The 18,132-nt window shown below is 41.0% G+C and overlaps 1 protein-coding gene across 1 annotated transcript in view; it reads right to left on the bottom strand.

Annotated features, from left to right (window-relative positions):
- TTN (titin) overlaps positions 1–18,132 on the bottom strand; it is a 269,865-nt gene that overhangs the window by 14,429 nt on the left and 237,304 nt on the right. The window contains exons 278-302 of the mRNA XM_087819741.1: positions 17,737–18,033; positions 17,042–17,629; positions 16,650–16,952; positions 16,234–16,530; positions 14,297–14,584; positions 13,886–14,185; positions 13,316–13,618; positions 12,911–13,216; positions 11,041–12,807; positions 10,416–10,709; positions 9,428–9,715; positions 9,008–9,307; positions 6,846–8,912; positions 6,443–6,745; positions 6,015–6,320; positions 5,630–5,920; positions 5,237–5,533; positions 4,810–5,115; positions 3,604–3,909; positions 3,237–3,518; positions 2,458–3,051; positions 2,044–2,331; positions 1,639–1,938; positions 877–1,179; positions 19–321 (exon numbers count right to left, since the gene is read on the bottom strand). Coding sequence (XP_087675867.1) covers positions 19–321; positions 877–1,179; positions 1,639–1,938; positions 2,044–2,331; positions 2,458–3,051; positions 3,237–3,518; positions 3,604–3,909; positions 4,810–5,115; positions 5,237–5,533; positions 5,630–5,920; positions 6,015–6,320; positions 6,443–6,745; positions 6,846–8,912; positions 9,008–9,307; positions 9,428–9,715; positions 10,416–10,709; positions 11,041–12,807; positions 12,911–13,216; positions 13,316–13,618; positions 13,886–14,185; positions 14,297–14,584; positions 16,234–16,530; positions 16,650–16,952; positions 17,042–17,629; positions 17,737–18,033 — 11,277 coding nt within the window. The remainder of the gene's footprint in view (positions 1–18; positions 322–876; positions 1,180–1,638; positions 1,939–2,043; positions 2,332–2,457; positions 3,052–3,236; positions 3,519–3,603; positions 3,910–4,809; positions 5,116–5,236; positions 5,534–5,629; positions 5,921–6,014; positions 6,321–6,442; positions 6,746–6,845; positions 8,913–9,007; positions 9,308–9,427; positions 9,716–10,415; positions 10,710–11,040; positions 12,808–12,910; positions 13,217–13,315; positions 13,619–13,885; positions 14,186–14,296; positions 14,585–16,233; positions 16,531–16,649; positions 16,953–17,041; positions 17,630–17,736; positions 18,034–18,132) is intronic.

The raw sequence follows: 18,132 nt of genomic DNA, 5'->3' as shown, positions 1-18,132 counted from the left end.
AATGATTGGGTGTCTTACCAAGCATTTCGGTGATTTTGACAGTTCCTGGTACCTCAGCAGGCTCCCCAGGTCCACCAGCGTTACAAGCTAGGACACGGAATCTGTATTCCGCGCCCTGAGGTAGGTGAGTTAGAGTATATTCCCGGATCTTGGTTGGGGTGGTGTTACATTTGGTCCATTCATGTTGATCTACTTTTTGCATTTCAATCAAGTAGCCGGTGACTTTAGATCCTCCTTCATCTTCTGGAGCACTCCAGGCCAGGGAAACCGATGTCCTTGTTGTATCAGTAACTCTAGGGTTTTGCGGCTTTCCTGGAGGAGCTGGGAATAATAGTAAGACAACAACAAGCTTGTTAAAGTTCCTGCAATTTAAAGTCAACTGTGCCACCTAACAAATCCACTGAATGTGGAAACATGGACTGTTAGCATTAGAATATTTTTTGTTTTATAAAAATTTATTCATTTTTTTAAGTTAAATATACTTAAAGTTCTTGTTTTTTCTTTTGCCTGAAATATGTTTTATTTACAATCAGTACTACTATTTTACATTTATCATCCATTTTTAAAGTGCTTTCAGAAATATTGACTTATTTTAAAATTTTAACTGGAGTCCCATTTTAAAGAGGGGAAATAGGCTCGAGAGTAGACTTTAAAGTTATTTGCCAAAAGCTCCTAAGGGCTGGGTTGGGGGGGAGTTGATGACAAAGGGATGCAAGGAAACTTTTTGAGTTGATGGAAATATTCTGTATTTTGATTGTGGTGGTGGTTATATAACAGTAGAGCTTTCAAAACATACAGACTTATACATTTCAGAAGGCTGAATTTTACTACATTAACTTATACTTCAATAAACTTGACTAATACAAAATGTATTACCAATTGGATCCATGGCAACGATGGGTTTGGAAGGACGACTTGGTTTTCCGGTCCCTCTCATATTAATGGCTGTGACACGGTGTTCATACTCTAAGCCTTCAATAAGGCCAGTGGAACGGTACCGTGTCATTGTCACTGGTACTTTATTTACACGGACCCATCGTTCTGCTCTCACTTCTTTGCGCTCCACAATGTATCCGGTCACTTGGGAGCCACCATCCTCTTCTGGTGGATACCAAGTAAGTGTCATGCCATCACGGGAGACATCAAATATCTCTAATGTTTCTGGAGGTCCAGGAATACCTGCAGCAAGACAGAGGTGAACACAGTATGGCAATATGAATAAAGACTCATGCATTCGTATCAGTGTGTGTTACCCTTTTAAATGGTATATAAGATTCCTGTGACTACTTTTCCAGTGTTTTCATTTTTCTACTTTTCTTGCTGTTCTTCATTTTCTTTAATTTTATAAATATTTATTAAGCGTGCACTCTTTATTTTTTCTCACTTTACCATAGCCAGTCTGTCCTTCCTTCCCTCCTTCCCTTCTTTCCCTCTATCCCTCCCTCCTTCCCTCCTTCCTTTCTTTCATTAAAAAAAAAATCTAATCTCCAAGCAAAGGAAGTTTAGAAACCTTAGAAAGACCCTGGGTTAATTTTGTGACCTATTTTTACCTACATTAGGGCATATTAAGAACAGATCCTTTTTGTTAACATTGAGAATCCGAGGAGGGGAGAATGGAGGAAGGCTCCAAGGACTTACTGATGCTGCTTCGACATTCTATGACCTCAGACTGCAGGTAAGAGCCAATCCCGAAGCGGTTTGTTGCAGCCACACGGAACACATACTCATTTCCTTCAATGAGTCTGGTAAACTTAAATGTCGTTCTAGTCACTGATTCAGACACTGGCAGCCATCCTGGACGATGGGCGTCACGTTGTTCTACCACATAACCACTCAAAGGGGCCCCACCATCCAATTCAGGTGCTTCCCAGGAAATGGTGACTGAAGTAGCATCAATTTCATCGACTTTGATAGGCCCAGTTGGTGGACCAGGCTTGTCTATGAAAGGAAAAGAAATCCAGGAAATTAGTTTTCACCTCAAATAAAAATTGGGTGACTGAATGTCAGCAATAACTTGCATGTGTCTTTGTTACATGTCCTTACCGAGAATGATAACTTTAATGGTCTCTGAAGTAGTTCCAGTTACATTTTTCAATTCAAGTGTATATTCTCCAGTATCTCTGATTGTGGTTTCACGGATGGTTAATTTTGCTACTTTGGTATGAGTTTCAACTGTGACACGCTCTGATTCTTTTAGTTTAGAACCAGAAAAGAACCATGAAGCAGCAGGGGGTGGACGACCAGCGATGGGTATCACCAGCTCTACTGGCCGGCCAGCTGGGACATGGATGGTCTTTTGAGGCATCGTAGAAAGATCAATTGTTGGCAACACTATGATAAAGAAATTAGGCATTTATTCTTAGGCATTATTTCTAATGACAAAATGTCATGAATTCTGAATGTTTTCTTTATATTACTTTACTATTAATTGTTATTTTTTGGCGATTTGGTACATACCTCTGAGGTCTTGTACAGTCACGGGTGTGATGATCTCTCTTGGTTCTGACACACCTTTCTCATTCTGTGCCCTTACTCTAAATAAGTACTGTTCACCTTCATTTAGGGAAACAACAGTGTGCTCTAGGACTGTGGATTTTAAGGTAACAACCTTCATCCATCTGTCAGTGTCAGCTTTGCAGGCTTCAAGAACATATCCAGTGAGTCGGCTACCACCATCATAGAGTGGTTTTTCCCAGGCAAGGGTAACAGTTGATTTGGTGACATCGACTACTTCCAGTTTCGTAGGCACCAAAGGCACTTCTGAGACCAGAACTGCATCAGATGTTTCACAAGGCTCTCCAATGCCGTAAATGTTTTCTGGTAACACTCTGAAATAGTACATGGTTCCCTCTACAAGTCCAGAAATCCGGTAAAGTGTCTTGCTGCATTTGGTAGTTACCGTTTTAAATGCTCTCATGGCAGCTTCACGCTTCTCAATAATGTAGTTGTTGACTGGAGCTCCACCATCAATTGTAGGGATTTCCCAGGTAATGGTCACAGAATCTCTTGATACCTCCTTAACTGTCACTGAAGGACAGGGACCGGGAGTATCTAAAAAGTAGAATGAAAGATCCATACTTATTTGCCTGATTGGTTGATAGATTTTCTATTTTTTTTTATTTTTTTGGGCAGGAAAACATAACATAGTTCCTCTCTAGAGAGGTGACCAATCCTATAGGTCAAGGTGTATCTTTTTAGAGATTCTACTCACAGCATCATTTCAGACAAATACTTACCGTATACTTTAACAAGGACTGTTGCTGATTTCTTGCCAGATTGATTTTCGGCTTCAATGGTGTATTTTCCAGCATCGTACCGGTTAACTTTGTCCACAATAAGCAAAGAGTAGCTCTCAGTGGTGTCAATGATTGCCCGGTTTACAAGGTCAATGCCCTTCTTGCTCCATGTTATGACAGGAGGTGGCCTTCCAGATACAGACACCATCAGGCGTAATGAGGCCCCAGCTCTGATGGTCACAGTCTTCTTTAAGTCATCTGCAAGCTCAAGATCTGGTATTTCTAGAAAGCAAGTGTCAAAACTTAATTAATTCATGAACAGGCATGACAAGAAAATAATTCACCTAAAAATTTATATGATAAATACCTATTCTTTCCACAGGCTCAATTTCGGCAACTGATTCGCTATATTCACTCATCCCCATCACATTCACAGCAGCGACTCTGAAGGAGTATTTCTGGCCCATTTTAAGGTCTACCACCGTGAACTCAGTATTTCGTATTGTGGCGTTGGTGTGCGCGCGGTACCACTGATCAGTGTCCTTCTCTTGCATCTCAAGAACATATCCTATGATGTCAGTGCCTCCATCGTACATGGGCTTGGTCCATGCCAAACTAATGCTGTGCTTCGTGGTATCTACAACTCTGGGAGCAGAAGGTGGTCCAGGGGTATCTGTGGAATATTAAAAGGGGGATGCAGATATTAGACAAATAAGAAAGCCTTGAGATTTGTATTTTTGGTTTTCAAAAGTCACAAAGGCATTATTGTTCTTGTCTATATCCAGCAAGATCATCTTTGTAACTGGCCTCTTCTGATATTACAGGACAGCACTATCTGCTATACTATCACTATTATTATTATTATTGTTATTATTATTATTTTAAGAATTAAACTTCTTTGGAAAGGTAGATGTTTCTTCCCTGCTACTTTGGCTAGCTGTGCTGTGTTCTAGCTAAGCTCACTGTTTAAAGTATCCATTCTCAGGGACTTTTCTTTAGTTGCTCAGCTTTCACAGGGCTAATATCCCTTTTCACCTCTATAGGTGACAATAAGTACAGGAATCGGTTCCTTCTTCTACTTCCCCTATTCAGTCCCAGCGGTTTATTCCTTAGTTCTTGGGCTCTAACTCTACCCAGGGATTTTTTACTTCTTCTTGAAGCTCTTGTAAGAGTTATCTTGTTAGATACTTGAACCTAACAAGAGTAGTTAGTACCTAAAACTATGCTCGGCTAAGCCTCTTCTTAAAAGAGACTTTGTCTTCTTTCTTTTCAGTATCTATTATCACTACAGTGCATTTTCTCCGTTATTTAGAAGGTTTATAAAATACATCCTTTTCATATTGGTAGAATAATATTTTTATCATAGATTGGAAAATATAGCAGTTTTCCGCTATTGCTAACTTATCAACAGAAGTAGTAGTTAACATGTTCCCTGACTTAGGCTATATTTAAAATACTGCTCATATGCATATGCTTTTCTAGACCACTCATAAATTTGAAGTGGCATTTTGGAAAATTATTTTTAATACAGTTTTGATGAGCATCAGGTTTATGTATGATTCTTGGAACTCACATGATGGTTCTCTGCAGGAGATAAAGTTGGAAGCCTCGCTGGGTTCACTGTTACCAGCAGCATTCACTGCGGTCACCCGGAACTGGTAATCGCAGCCTTCCATCAGGCCAGTCACCTTCAGCCTGGTATCATACACCACATAGTCTTTGTTGACACGCGTCCAACGCAAGCTCTTCTTCTCACGTTTGTCCACTAGGTAGTTGCTGATCTCATTGCCACCATCAGATTCGGGTTTTAGCCACTGAATAATGATATGCTCTTTGCCAGCCCCAACTCTTTCAGGTATGCCGGGTTGTGATGGAATAGCTGTTTATATTTTTATGAAAATAAGGATAATCAGAATTGCACCAAGTCACCGACTGCCCTCCTCTCACCCTGATCCCACTACATTTCAACTACCACGTTGTTTAGAAGTGTTAATACTCACTGAATGAGTTTCTGGCTATAATTGGCTGTGTTTCGGCAGGTACACCAGGGCCATATTTGTTTACTGCCCGCACTCGGAATATGTATTCATTGTTCTTGATGAGTCTAGTAACGACGTAGGATAGGGTTGGGCATTCGCTCTCAACAATCACCCAGTTGAGCCTGCTGGTCTCGCGCCTTTCCACAATGTAGTGAGTTATTGCTGCTCCTCCATCCTCTGGAGGAAGGCTCCAGGCTAACGTGCACTTCTCCTCCGTCACCCTGCTCACGGTAAGATTTCCACATGGGCCAGGGGTATCTGAAACAAGTGTAATGATGAGCAGTGATGAAGATCTTTCTTTTTGCCCACACTTAAAAAGTGCTATACAAATAAAAGAACATTTGACATGCTTACCAAGAACTTTGACCAAGACAGACACGGCCTTGGTCCCACCGGCATTCTTCACTGTTAAGGTATATTTTCCACTGTCGCTTCTGTCACAGAATTTGATAACAGCAGTTGCTCGTTTGCCAGTGTACTGCAAAGAGACTTTTTCACAGAGGTCTAGTTCCTTGTCCCCCTTGGTCCAGATGATTTTGGGTTCAGGTTTGCCACCAACAGCGGCATCCAGAACAAGATCTGAGCCTGCTCTGATGGTAACCAGATCACCCTGCAATCTGGCATCCAGTTCAGCCTTGGGTGGAGCTGTCATGGGCAAAACAGTTTTGAGTGAATATATGACAGTTTATTTTCACTTAAATTGTGATAATTTAAAAGGAGAACATTGAGGATTTTTTACCATATTCATCTCGGCAAGTGACGGGGCCTGTAGATTCTGATCCTTTGCTAATTACGCCTGCGGCATTCTTGGCCAACACACGGAATTCATAAGTGTCTCCTTCACTGAGAGCAGTCACAGTGAAGAAGTTGTCAGATACAATGGTATAGTTGCACTTCAGCCAGCGACCATCGCCAACTTCACTGACTGGCTTACGCTCTATGATGTAGCCCACAACCTTGCTGCCTCCATCATATATTGGGGCAGACCAAATCAGTGACACTGTAGATCTTGTGACATCTGTCACCTCTGGTCTTCCTGGTGCATCTGGAAGGGATACAGAAAAAAAAGTTAAAAAATGCAATTCTGAATTCCATTAGTACCAATGATCATAATGATAATAATAATAAACAAATAAACAAATGGTATGTGTAAATTTTGACACATACCAACTGGGTTTTGTGCCATCATAGGTCGTGAAGCTTCGCTGGCTTTGCTAACACCTGCGGCATTGAGCGCATATGTTCTGAACTGATATTCCAGTCCTTCTACCAAATTGGTCACTTTGTAGTTGCACTCTAAGCATGGCACTTTGTTCTCTTTCACCCAAAGAATGGTGTTGCGTTCTTTCTTCTCAACCCAGTAGCCAATGATTTTGCTGCCACCATCGTGATAGGGTTCTTCCCAACGAATAGACATGGCATTGGCTGACACGTGGTAGACTTCAGGTCTGGTAGGAGCACTTGGTGGAACTAAATATAAACAAAGGTATCAAATATGAACACAATTTTATAAAATTCAGGGGAAATATTTAATAATAGAGCTTTGAAATATGATTTTTATTTTTCTTACCAAATGGATGCTCAGCAATTATTGGTGCTGATTCGAGAGGCTTGCTGACACCAAATCTGTTCTCTGAACTGACACGGAAAGAATATTCCATGTATTTTGTGAGATGAGTGACTTTAATCTGAGTGCGCTTGACACTGGAATTTATAAGCTGCCAAGCTGTTGTACCCGACTCTCGCTTTTCAACTATATAATTAGTAATCTCGGTGCCTCCATCATCTTTAGGTTCAGCCCATGAAAGGACACATGATTCGGCTGAGACGGATGAGACTTCGATGGGGCCGGTTACTGGACCTGGTCTTCCGATGACCACAACTGTGATGGTAAATGTTTTAACTCCAGCTGTATTTTCCAGGGTCAAGAAGTATCTTCCAGAGTCACCTCTCATGCTTTCTTTTACAGACAAGGTGGTTCTGTCTTTTGTTGTTGTGATACTCATTCGATCTGTCTCCTTAAGTCTCATTTCTTCTAGTTTCCATGTTACTTTGGGGGTGGGACGACCACTGATTGGCACATCAATGGTAAATGTGCTTCCTGCTTTGCAAGTTATGAGCTGATTGGTAATTCCAGTAAGGTCAGCAGTGGGCTCAATTTGAGGCTCCTTGATAATAACAGAAGAAAAGGCTTCCCTGGGTTCACTGTAGCCAGCATCATTCTTGGCCTTCACACGGAATTCATATTCAGTGTTCTCAACTAGGCTTTCCACTGTGAAAGTCAGCTGTTTGGTGTGACCAGCTTCAACCCAGAAGTCAGATCCCTTTTGTCTCATTTCGAGCAGGTAGCCAGTGATCCGGCTGCCTCCATCATGGTCTGGTTTAAGCCAAGCTAAGACTGCAGAGGATTTGCTTGTGTCAACGATATCAAGTCTCTTAGGTGGAGCAGGCTGTTCTGTGGCTATAATTGGTTCTGGCATTTCATAGTATTCACCAACACCATACTCATTTTCTGCAGAAACACGGAAATAATATGGAACGCCTTCTGCCAGGTCATTGACCTTGAGGATCTGACGAGTGCATTTTTCACTGACAACCTGCCAGCTACGGCGACTTGCTTCTCGTTTCTCTACCACATAGTGATGGATTCGGGCACCACCATCAAGGAGAGGGGCATCCCACATCAGTGTAACAGATCCCCGGGTCACATCCTTGAAGGTAATCGGGCCAGGTGGCCCTGGCGTGTCTAGCACCTTGACTGTGAATGTGATTGACTTACTACCACTGCTGTTTTCCACGGTAAGGGTATATTTCCCTGCGTCATTTCTGTTGCAGTTTTCCACGGTGAGGGTGCTGAAGGAGTCTGTTGTATGGATATCAGCCCGGATGCTAAGGTTAGAGTCTGGTTTGCTCCACACAGCTGTAGGAGCCGGTCTACCCTGGTAGGCAATGAAGAGGCGGATGCTGGCCCCAGCTCTAACAACATGAGTCTGCTTGAAGTTTGCATCAATGTCTAACTCAGGAGCTGTTAATCGGTCAACTGCTTTAATTGTGCCAGTCACTTCACAGCTCTCTCCTTTCCCAGCGCCATTGATGGCACTAACCCGGAATCTGTATTCTTCCCCTGCTTGTAGATCCGTGACTGTGTATCTTGTTTTCACACATGCCTCTGCGTTCACCTTGTGCCAGTCTTCTAAGTCAGCTTTGCACATTTCAATAATATACCCAATTATTTCCATGCCTCCATCAAACACTGGCTTAGACCATTCTAAGCTCACAGTTGTCTTTGATGTGTCTGTCACTTTGACCACAGAGGGAGCACTTGGTGGGCTGACTGGCTCTCTACATTTGATTAGTCTTGAGATATCACTGGCAGGTCCTACTCCTGCAGCATTTTCAGCCATGACACGGAATTCATACTCATTCCCCTCTATCAGACCAGTGACTTTGAATCTTGTCTCAGAGATTGGTCGTTTGCTGATCACTTTTACCCATCGTGTGCTTTTCTTTTCTCTCCTTTCAAGGATATAGTGTTGAATTTCATTGCCACCATCTGATTCTGGCCTTGTCCATGTCACGGTAATGCTATTGCCTGTTACGTTACTTTGTTCTGGAGTGCCAGGGGCATCAGGAACAGCTGTAAAATGAAAACAAAGAAATAAACCAATTAGACATGTTTGCTTGGAAGTTAATCATATGACATAGTACCACTTCATAAATATGGACACTTACTGTATTGTATTTGAGCAACCACTGGGTCAGAATCCAGTGGCCTGCCAACACCAAACTTGTTAACTGCAGAAACACGGAATTGATATTCATTGCCAGTTATTAGTTTAGTGGCAGTGTAGCTGTGAGCTTCACATTTATCCTCAATTAGTGCCCAAGCAAGTCTGCTGGTTTCCCGTTTTTCAACAATGTAGTGAGTGACGGGAGCACAACCATCATTGAGCGGAGCATCCCACCACAGGGTCATCTTCTCGCCAGTAATATTGGTGAATCTTATTGGCCCAACTACTTTTCCTGGTGTATCTGTAAGAAAAAGGTTCCACAGTTAGTTGCTTTTTCTTTGTCTGTTAAAATGCAATCAGGCCTGACTCTAACCCAAGTCCTGAAAATTTTAAGATTAAGAAGCTATTTTAGTAGAAGTACCTTGTACTTTCACGGTAATTTCTGCTTTTGCAGAGCCAGATACATTTTTGGCTTCCACTCTATATACACCACGATGGTCCCGAGTAGCATCTCTAACAAAGAGGCTGGTGGATCCGAGGACATCAGTTATTTCCATATTCATCTTCTTTTCAATTTCTACTTCATCTTTGAACCAAGTTACTCGAGGTACTGGTCTTCCTTGCACCAAAGCTTTAATTCTAAGACTCTGTCCAGCTTTAATAATGAGACCATCAAAGTACTCAGGGCCAAACTCTACTGTTGGTGGAACTATAAAAGAAATAGAAATAATATATATTAATGTGGCTTAATAATGATAAAAATAAACATGGTTTTCATTAGTACCATATCATAAAACTTGGAAGGGTAATGCTCATTCTGTATTACCAAAGGCTGTTCTGCAAGTAGGATTGATAATTGAGACTGTAGACTATGGAGTTAGACATTTGCATATTATTATTTCCTTTGTTATGTTTGTCATGTTATTAATCTTGCATTGGCATTTATAAAAAGAGGAACAAAACATTTATGGATCATTTACTTCCTAGTACTGCGGCAGAGTCAAACAAGTTCCTGTACGAGGCTACCGGCTGCACTCAGGCAAGCTGATGACTGTGCTATTGATGTAGCTATATTCTAGTAACTTCAGTACAGATGGGCAGTTATTCTTGAGAGTCTTTTTAAATGTATTATAAATTACTGGAATTACAAAGCTAAAAACTCAGTTCTAGTTGCATGCTATTTATATGGGAATGGAGTGAAATAATAGACATGGTAGATAGAATTGATGCCAAGTACATTTTTTTCTTCTTTTCATCTGAAAGGTAGACAATCTAATTCATTGCATAACAACCTTGGATAATTTGTATGAAATGATCTTTCTGTTCCCATTTTGTAGACCAAGGACCAAAAGTATTTTTCAAAATGTGAATGCTCTGAGCCGTACTGGAACTCAGTTGTAAATGCTTACCATTTTCGTCTCTTGTCATGATAACGCCAGAAGACTGTGAAGGAGGACTTATAGTTCCAACAGCATTTCTTGCAATTATTCTGAACTCATATCGATCCCCAGGACTAAGTCCTGTGACTGTGTACTGACATTCACAGACGTCAGTAAAGTTGCATCTAACCCAGCGATCACTCCCTTGCCGTTTCTCAATGCTGTAGGCCACAATCTTACTGCCTCCATCACGCAACGGTGGGTTCCACTTAAGTGTGATGGTTTCTCGGGTGACGTCAATGTAGTCAGGCGTGCCAGGTGGGTCTAAAAAATTATATGGAAATTAAATGCATCATTATTTCTGTAGTCAGTTCTTAATTGTCAATGGAAGAAAAATTAAATGAGCAAATCCCACAAGCTCATTTTAGTCATCAATTTCAATTTTTTTATATTGTAGTCTTTTAAAAGAACTTTAAATTACTTTATCAGACTGATTTAAAATTCTCCCCCTTGCTTTACTTGACCAGCTTCTCTAGTGAGAAGAAGATATATATGTGAGAAGGTGATACGTGGAAGAAAAGCAGTGTTTGATTTACTTGTTAATGTGTATTCAGTTGCTGAATTAAATATATTTGAATAACACTCAATCACTTACCTACTGGGGAAACAGCTAAGGTAAATTTGCTTGGGTCACTTGGTGAGCTTAGGCCGGCAGAATTTTCAGCATATACACGGAATTGGTAATCTAGGCCTTCTATTAGTCCAGTAGCTCTATATTCTCTTCCAGATATTGGTGATGTATTAACTCTTTGCCAGAGGATGCTATTTCTTTCTTTCTTTTCAACATGGAACCCAGTAACTTCTGAACCACCATTATACACTGGAGCATCCCAAGTTAGTGACATGCCATCAGAAGTCACATTGTATACAACTGGTTTTCCTGGGGGGCCAGGAATCCTGAACTGGTGTTTTGCCACAATAATGGTTGAGACAAGTGGCTGGCTGACTCCGTATCTGTTTTCGGCTCTCACTCTAAATTGGTATTCAGAATCTTTGACTAGATTAGGAACTTTGAAAGTCGTCCTGGCAACACTCGAGCACACCATCTTCCAGTTAGTTTGTGAAGCTTCCCGCTTCTCAATGCTGTAACACGTGATTTCTCCCCCTCCGTCATCTTCAGGCACATCCCAAGACATGATGACGCTGTCCGCTTTGATTTCATCAAATCGAATGGGGCCTTTGGGCTTTGATGGCGGGCCAAGTGTGATGACTGTGATGGGAAATGAGTTTCTACAAACTGCGTTATCAAGAATAATGGCGTATTTCCCTCCATTCTCCTTCTTGGCGTTCTTAATATTCAGAGTAATTTTGTTTTCAGTTTTACTGAGACGAACATTTTCACTTTCTTTCAATGGCAAACCATCTTTCATCCAGCTGATAGATGGTTTGGGTTTTCCTTTATAAGGTAATTCAAGGTGCACATTATGCCCAATTCTCACAGTGACTTGTGCCCCAGGGATATCTGACAGGTCAACTTCAGGTGTAATTACAAGTTCTTTCACTGTAACTGGCCCAATAGTGACAGGATCACTCAGTCCTTTCTCATTTTTGGCAGATACTCTGAATTCTAGAACTGACTGTTCCTTAAGTTGGCCAATCTCAATTTCACACGTCTTACTTATGCCAGCATGTGACCATGCTTGTTCTGTACTACTTTTCCTTTCCACAACATAGTCTGTGATGACACTACCACCATCAAAGTCAGGTTTGGTCCAGCTCAGGGTAACAGATGTCTTTGTTGAATCTTTCACTGAGAGATCGCGTATAGGAGCTGGTACTTCGGCAGCCTTCACGGGCTCTGTGGTTTCACAGGGTTCCCCAATTCCAATTTCATTTTCTGCAAGAACTCTGAAGAAGAACGGAGTTTTCTCTGACAAATCTGTTACCTTAAAGGATGTACTAGAACATTTGTTTGTCACTGCAGACCATGTTCTTTTGGTGGCATCTCTCTTTTGAATGACATAGTTGATTATGGGAGATCCTCCATCAATGAGAGGAGGATCCCAGAACAGAGTGACTGTGCCTTGAGAAACGTGTCTAATCTGTAGTTTCTGGCAGGCGGCTGGCGTATCAAGCACTTTAACACTCACAGTTGAAGACTTTGGTTCACCAACTCCATTCTCTATTGTGAGAATATACTTTCCCGTATCATTGCGAGTCACTTGCGGGATCATGAGTAATGAGGACGAGTCAGTGCTTTGAATGCTGTATCTGGCATCACTGCCAAGATTCTTCTCGTCTTTTCTCCATGTGACGGTAGGTGGAGGTCTGCCTTTAAAGGGAACAAATACTTGTACATCTTCACCGGCTTTAGCTATAATAGAGGTTCTGAAAGCGACGTCCAGGTTGATCTCTGGTTCCTCTGTAGACATAAAATGGACATATACAATGAATTTGAATGAGTGATATACTGAAGGTACTCTAATAAAAACAATAAACACACATTCATACCACTAGGTACATACCAAGTATATCTTTAGCTTGTACAGGTTCAGTCATTACTATAGGTTCTCCTTGCCCAGCACAGTTTACAGCAGATACCTGGAAGTAGTAATTGACTCCAGGTTTCAGGTTAGATACCACATATTCTGTAGTTCTGACCTCTTCTTTGGTAGAGACAATAGTCCATTCTTCTTCTTCTCCTTGTCTCATCTCGACAACATATCCAGTAACAGCACTGCCTCCATCATAGACAGGTTTACTCCAGCCAAGAGTGATGGATGATTTAGTTGAATCTGAAATTCTTATCTTAGCCGGTGGGCCTGGAGGATCTGGAATGGCCATTCACAATATAGCAGTTACATAATCATGTACAATTTAGTGACATGAAAAAGGACATGGGTGAAGATGCTACATTTATGAGCACTTACCAATGGGATCAGCAGCTTTGTAGAAGTCAGAAGGTTCAGAGAACGGACCCTGTCCAGCAGCATTTACAGCAGAAACTCGGTATTGATAGTCACTGTTCTCCGTGAGTCCTGTCACTTTCTGTCTGGTGTCACGGATAGTCTCCTTTAGGACTTTAAACCATCCAAGACTTTTCTTGTCTCGTTTCTCAAGGAAATAGCCGATTATTTCACTACCACCATCTGCAACTGGTCTGTTCCAGACAACGGTCATTGAATTCTTGGTAACCTTTGTCACCTCGGGTATGCTTGGAGGCCCCGGTGTAACTATGTGGGAAGGAAAAGGAAAATGAGTTCAAAGGATCAACATTACTGACAAATTCTACCTTCCAATCTTCCAATCTTATCTGAGAATATTAGTTGCATTTATTACACTTTGCACCTTGTGAAGAGGAGGATACTGAGAAGAGATGTGATACAAAAGAAAATCATAGTCGTTCTAAGAAAACATTTACAAGCTAGTAGAATAGCTTATATTTAGTTTTAGAATATTTAAGTGTTGGATTTCAGTTTTCTAATGAAACTGTATCTCACCAAATGCATTCTTTGCTACCACTGGATCAGATTCCAGGGAATCACCAATTCCGTATTTGTTCACTGCTCGAACCCGGAAGATGTATTCATTTCCTTTGATAATTTTGGTGGTTGTAATGATGCACTCTTCCAAATTTTCAGACACCATAGACCACACGACACGGCTTGTCTCACGCTTTTCCACGATGTAGTGAGTGATTTTGGCACCACCGTCATCCGTTGGAGGCCTCCAGAGAAGAGTTATCTTTTCAGCAGTAACGGTCTTAAATTCTATTGGTCCTCCTGGGGGTCCTGGTTTGTCTGTCAATGAAAGAACAAAGCAGTGTGTTAATAATTTTTAAAGGGCTATTACTTAAAATTACTAAATTTTAGGCCAACAAAATATGATATTGGCCTTTATTCAGCACCTACCAAGGATCTGGACTTTGATGGTGGCTGAGGCTGAGCCCATGGCATTCCTTAGTTTTAATTCATAGCTTCCACTATTAAGGCGATTTGCATCTTTGATGAGTATAGATGCAAGGTCAGTGGTATTTTCGACACACACCAGTGCATTGGTTTGTAATTCTTTATCATCTTTATACCACTCAATTGTAGGCTCAGGTTTGCCAGAAATGCCAGCTCTGAGCTTCACAGATGTACCTGCTCTGTATTTGACAACTTCTGTATATTCTAGAGGCAAATCAATCACAGGTCCACCTGCAGGAAAAACATGATAAATATTTAAAAGGCTAAGAGGATGAAAAAAATAATTATGATAACTTCAAAGTAAGGTCATTGGCCTTTATTTAAAAATATGTATATACACATAGTTGTTCTAATCCTATTTACCCATTATTTTAAATATTCAAATTTTACAAGCTGCTCTTCTATCCAAAATGGGTAAGAAAGATTGTGAGCAAGCCCTGTACCCCAGTGACACTGCACTAATTGCACAGGGACTTAAATGCCTTTGGAATCTATTTAAAAGTCTTTTAGGTGTTTGATTCCAGTGATGGAATGAGATACACTAATGAAAATCAGCATTATACATTTTCTTATATGCTAGGTTCTCCTTTCTCTTCCTCTAATTGCCTCCTACCTCTTATTATTATTATTTCCCCTTCCCAGTTTACTGATACTCAAGTTTCGGTGGTACATGTCAGACTCTTGAAGTCTGAATTCTCTACTCAAAGAGCTACATACTTCACTGGACAGATTTTCTGCCATGCTTCTTAGAACCCCCCCCCCTTTTTTTTTTTTAAAAAAAATTGATTTTAGAGAGAGGAAGGGGGAGAGAGAGAGAAATATCCGTTGGTTGCCTACTGCACGTGTCCTGACCGGGGACTGAACCTGCAACCTGGGTATGTGCCCTGTCTGGGACTTGAACCCACCACTTTTTGGTGTATGGGATGACACACCAGCCAACTGAGCCACAGTGGTCAGGGAAGTGCTAGTCAGATACAACCCTGCTTAGCTTCCGAGATCAGACGAGTTTGGGTGTATTCAGAGTGGTATGACCATAGACAGAACTTTTGAGAAATAGAACTAAATCTGACTTGCTTCTTGGTCTCACAAGTACTGATTCAGGGTCCACAAAGCCCGATTCATAGAGGACAGCCCTGGGATTCTCAGCATGAGGATGGGAGTGGACACCATAGAGGCTCCTCCTTGCAAACGGAGGAAACTTGACACTTTTTGAAAGTGTCGCAGGGTACCTACCTCTGATGAAATCATAACTTTTAAACCACTTGAGTTGAACATGCCACTTATTTTTCCAGAATGGTCAAGTATGTATATTTTGGACTGACAACAATGTACAGAGAGTTCTGGAGTTTGTTTGAATTTTCACTCTATCACTAATGAGCTGTTTAATGTTGGAAAAGTTACATAAGCACGCGAAACCTCAGTTTCTCTTCTGTAAAATGGGCTAAGCTTAGGGCTGTTAGAACTAAGAGAGAGAATTCATGGAAAGTACCCAGTAAATGTTAGCTGCTGCTAATACTGTCATGAACACCTCTGTTTAGTCTTTGACTTATTTAAGAAGAATATTTCCTGTGCACTCAACCATGGTCTTAATTATTAAGTCTAATGATTTAAAAAAGAAGAGTGAAAGCACGAACTCATACAATCAAAGAATCATAAAAGGTTGAAGCTGAAAAGGCCTTTAGATATTCTGTAGTCCAAATCTCGTGTTTTACAGTTACATCAGGAGGCCTGGGGGAGGTTAAGGAAATTCCCAGCTAATTTCTCCTAGATAATCTAACTAAGGTATATACTAAAAGTTATTCTATAGATTAGGACCAAACAGATTAAGGAAAACTATTGAGTTAACTGCCATTGGGATTCAAAGTGCTAAAAATGCTTACCATAAGAATCGATGCATGTAACGGGGCCCACAACCTCAGATGGATTGCTGACGGAACCAACAGCATTTCTAGCAAAGACACGGAATTCATACTGCGAATTCTGAGTCAAGCCAGAGACAGTGAATTGAGTCTCAATGACATTGGTGAAGCTGGCTTTGGTCCACCTGCCATCTGGAAGGTCTCGTCTCTCAACAATATAGCCTGTAATCTTGCTTCCTCCATCGAAAGCTGGTTGTTGCCATGAAAGGTTGACAGAATTCTTTGAAATATCAGTGATACGGACATTTCTTGGTGGTTCTGTGGTAATAAGAGAAAGCAGGTGAGTAGCAAGCACTATGTCAACATTATTTTGCTTTGCAGAAACAAGATTTTCATTTTTAAGTACCAGAAGCATCTTTTTCATGACAAATACATACCACAGGCATCTATGGCTAGGACTGGCTCAGATGGGTGACTGGGTTTTCCAACACCAGCAGCGTTTTCTGCATACACTCTGAATTCATAAATAAGTCCAGCACTGATTGTTGTGACTTTGAAGTGAGTTGTGCGGATAACCATTTTGTTGACTTTTTGCCATAAAATACTGTTTCTGTCTTTCATTTCCAGGTGATAGCCTATAACTGCATTGCCTCCATTGGACACTGGTTCATGCCAGGCCACGGTGATGCTTTCTCGAGTAACATTAGTGACCCACGGTGTAGATGGTGGTCCAGGTGTTGCTACAAAAGACAGAAATGCCATAAGTTAATACAGACATTTGAAACATGTAAATGAAAACCTGGGATCTTTGCAAAATTTGACAACTTACTGAATGGTAGTTTGACAACCACACAAGCGGAATCTATGTGATCACTGATGCCAAAGCGGTTTTCTGCCTTGACGCGGAATTGGTATTCTTCTCCTTTGGTCAGTTTCATGACTTTAATCATGGTTCTTGCAACTGTTGAAGACACTTCAGCCCATACTGCTGTACTTGTCTCTCTTTTGAGTACAATGTAATTGGTAACATGACTTCCACCATCATACTTAGGTGGCTCCCATTTGAGAGTCACGCTTTCTTCAGTTATATCACTAACAACAATAGGGCCAGTTGGGGGACCAGGCCTGTCCAGTACGACGATGTTAATAAAAGCTTTGGTTGTTCCACTGGAGTTGGCAGCTGTGATCTCATATCTTCCAGCATCAGCAGCAACACTTTCTTTGAGATTAATGGTCAGGTTCTCAGCAGTGACTTCAGTATTAAATCTCATGGTTGCTTTCAGGGGGACACCATCTCTTGATAAGGTCACTTTGGGCAGTGGTTTTCCAGAAATTGGAATGTCAACTTTAAGGTTTGAACCAGCTCTAACATATACAGTATGACTTGGGAAATTCTTCATATCAATTTCAGGTGGTTCTGAAAAAGAAGAATATGGCAGATGAAGGTGAAAAAAATTTCTAAAAAATTAACTCAGATCAATGCAAATAATTTTAAATTTTGCTTCTACATAAAAATAAACATACCTAGTTGCTCCTTAACAAGAACAGGAAGAAGAAGCTCTCTTGGGTCACTCAAGCCAGCTTGGTTTTCAGCAAATACCCGGAAAAAGTATTCAGAATTTTCCCTCAGGCTAGAAACGACGTGACGGGTTGACTTCACCACGGCACATTTAACCCAATTTTTCTGCCCTTTTTCTAGTGCTTCAACGATATAGTGTACAATTCTGCTTCCACCATCATGTTCTGGCTTCAACCAGGCCAGGGAAACACTATCTTTGGATACACTTGTTACTCCAAGTTTTTCAGGTGGGCTTGGTTTTTCTAAGAAAGTAAGACATTAAAGGAAAGGGAAGGTTATTACAACATTTTTATACATGTATGGCCTTCCTGCATTGTCAAGAGAAAAAATTTTAAATGAAG

The sequence above is a fragment of the Miniopterus natalensis genome, chromosome 8 (assembly GCF_054644295.1).
Source record: "Miniopterus natalensis isolate mMinNat1 chromosome 8, mMinNat1.hap1, whole genome shotgun sequence".
Taxonomy (NCBI): domain Eukaryota; kingdom Metazoa; phylum Chordata; class Mammalia; order Chiroptera; family Miniopteridae; genus Miniopterus; species Miniopterus natalensis.
The sequence above is the reverse complement of the archived record's forward strand: the minus strand, read 5'-3'. Positions and strand labels throughout refer to the sequence as shown.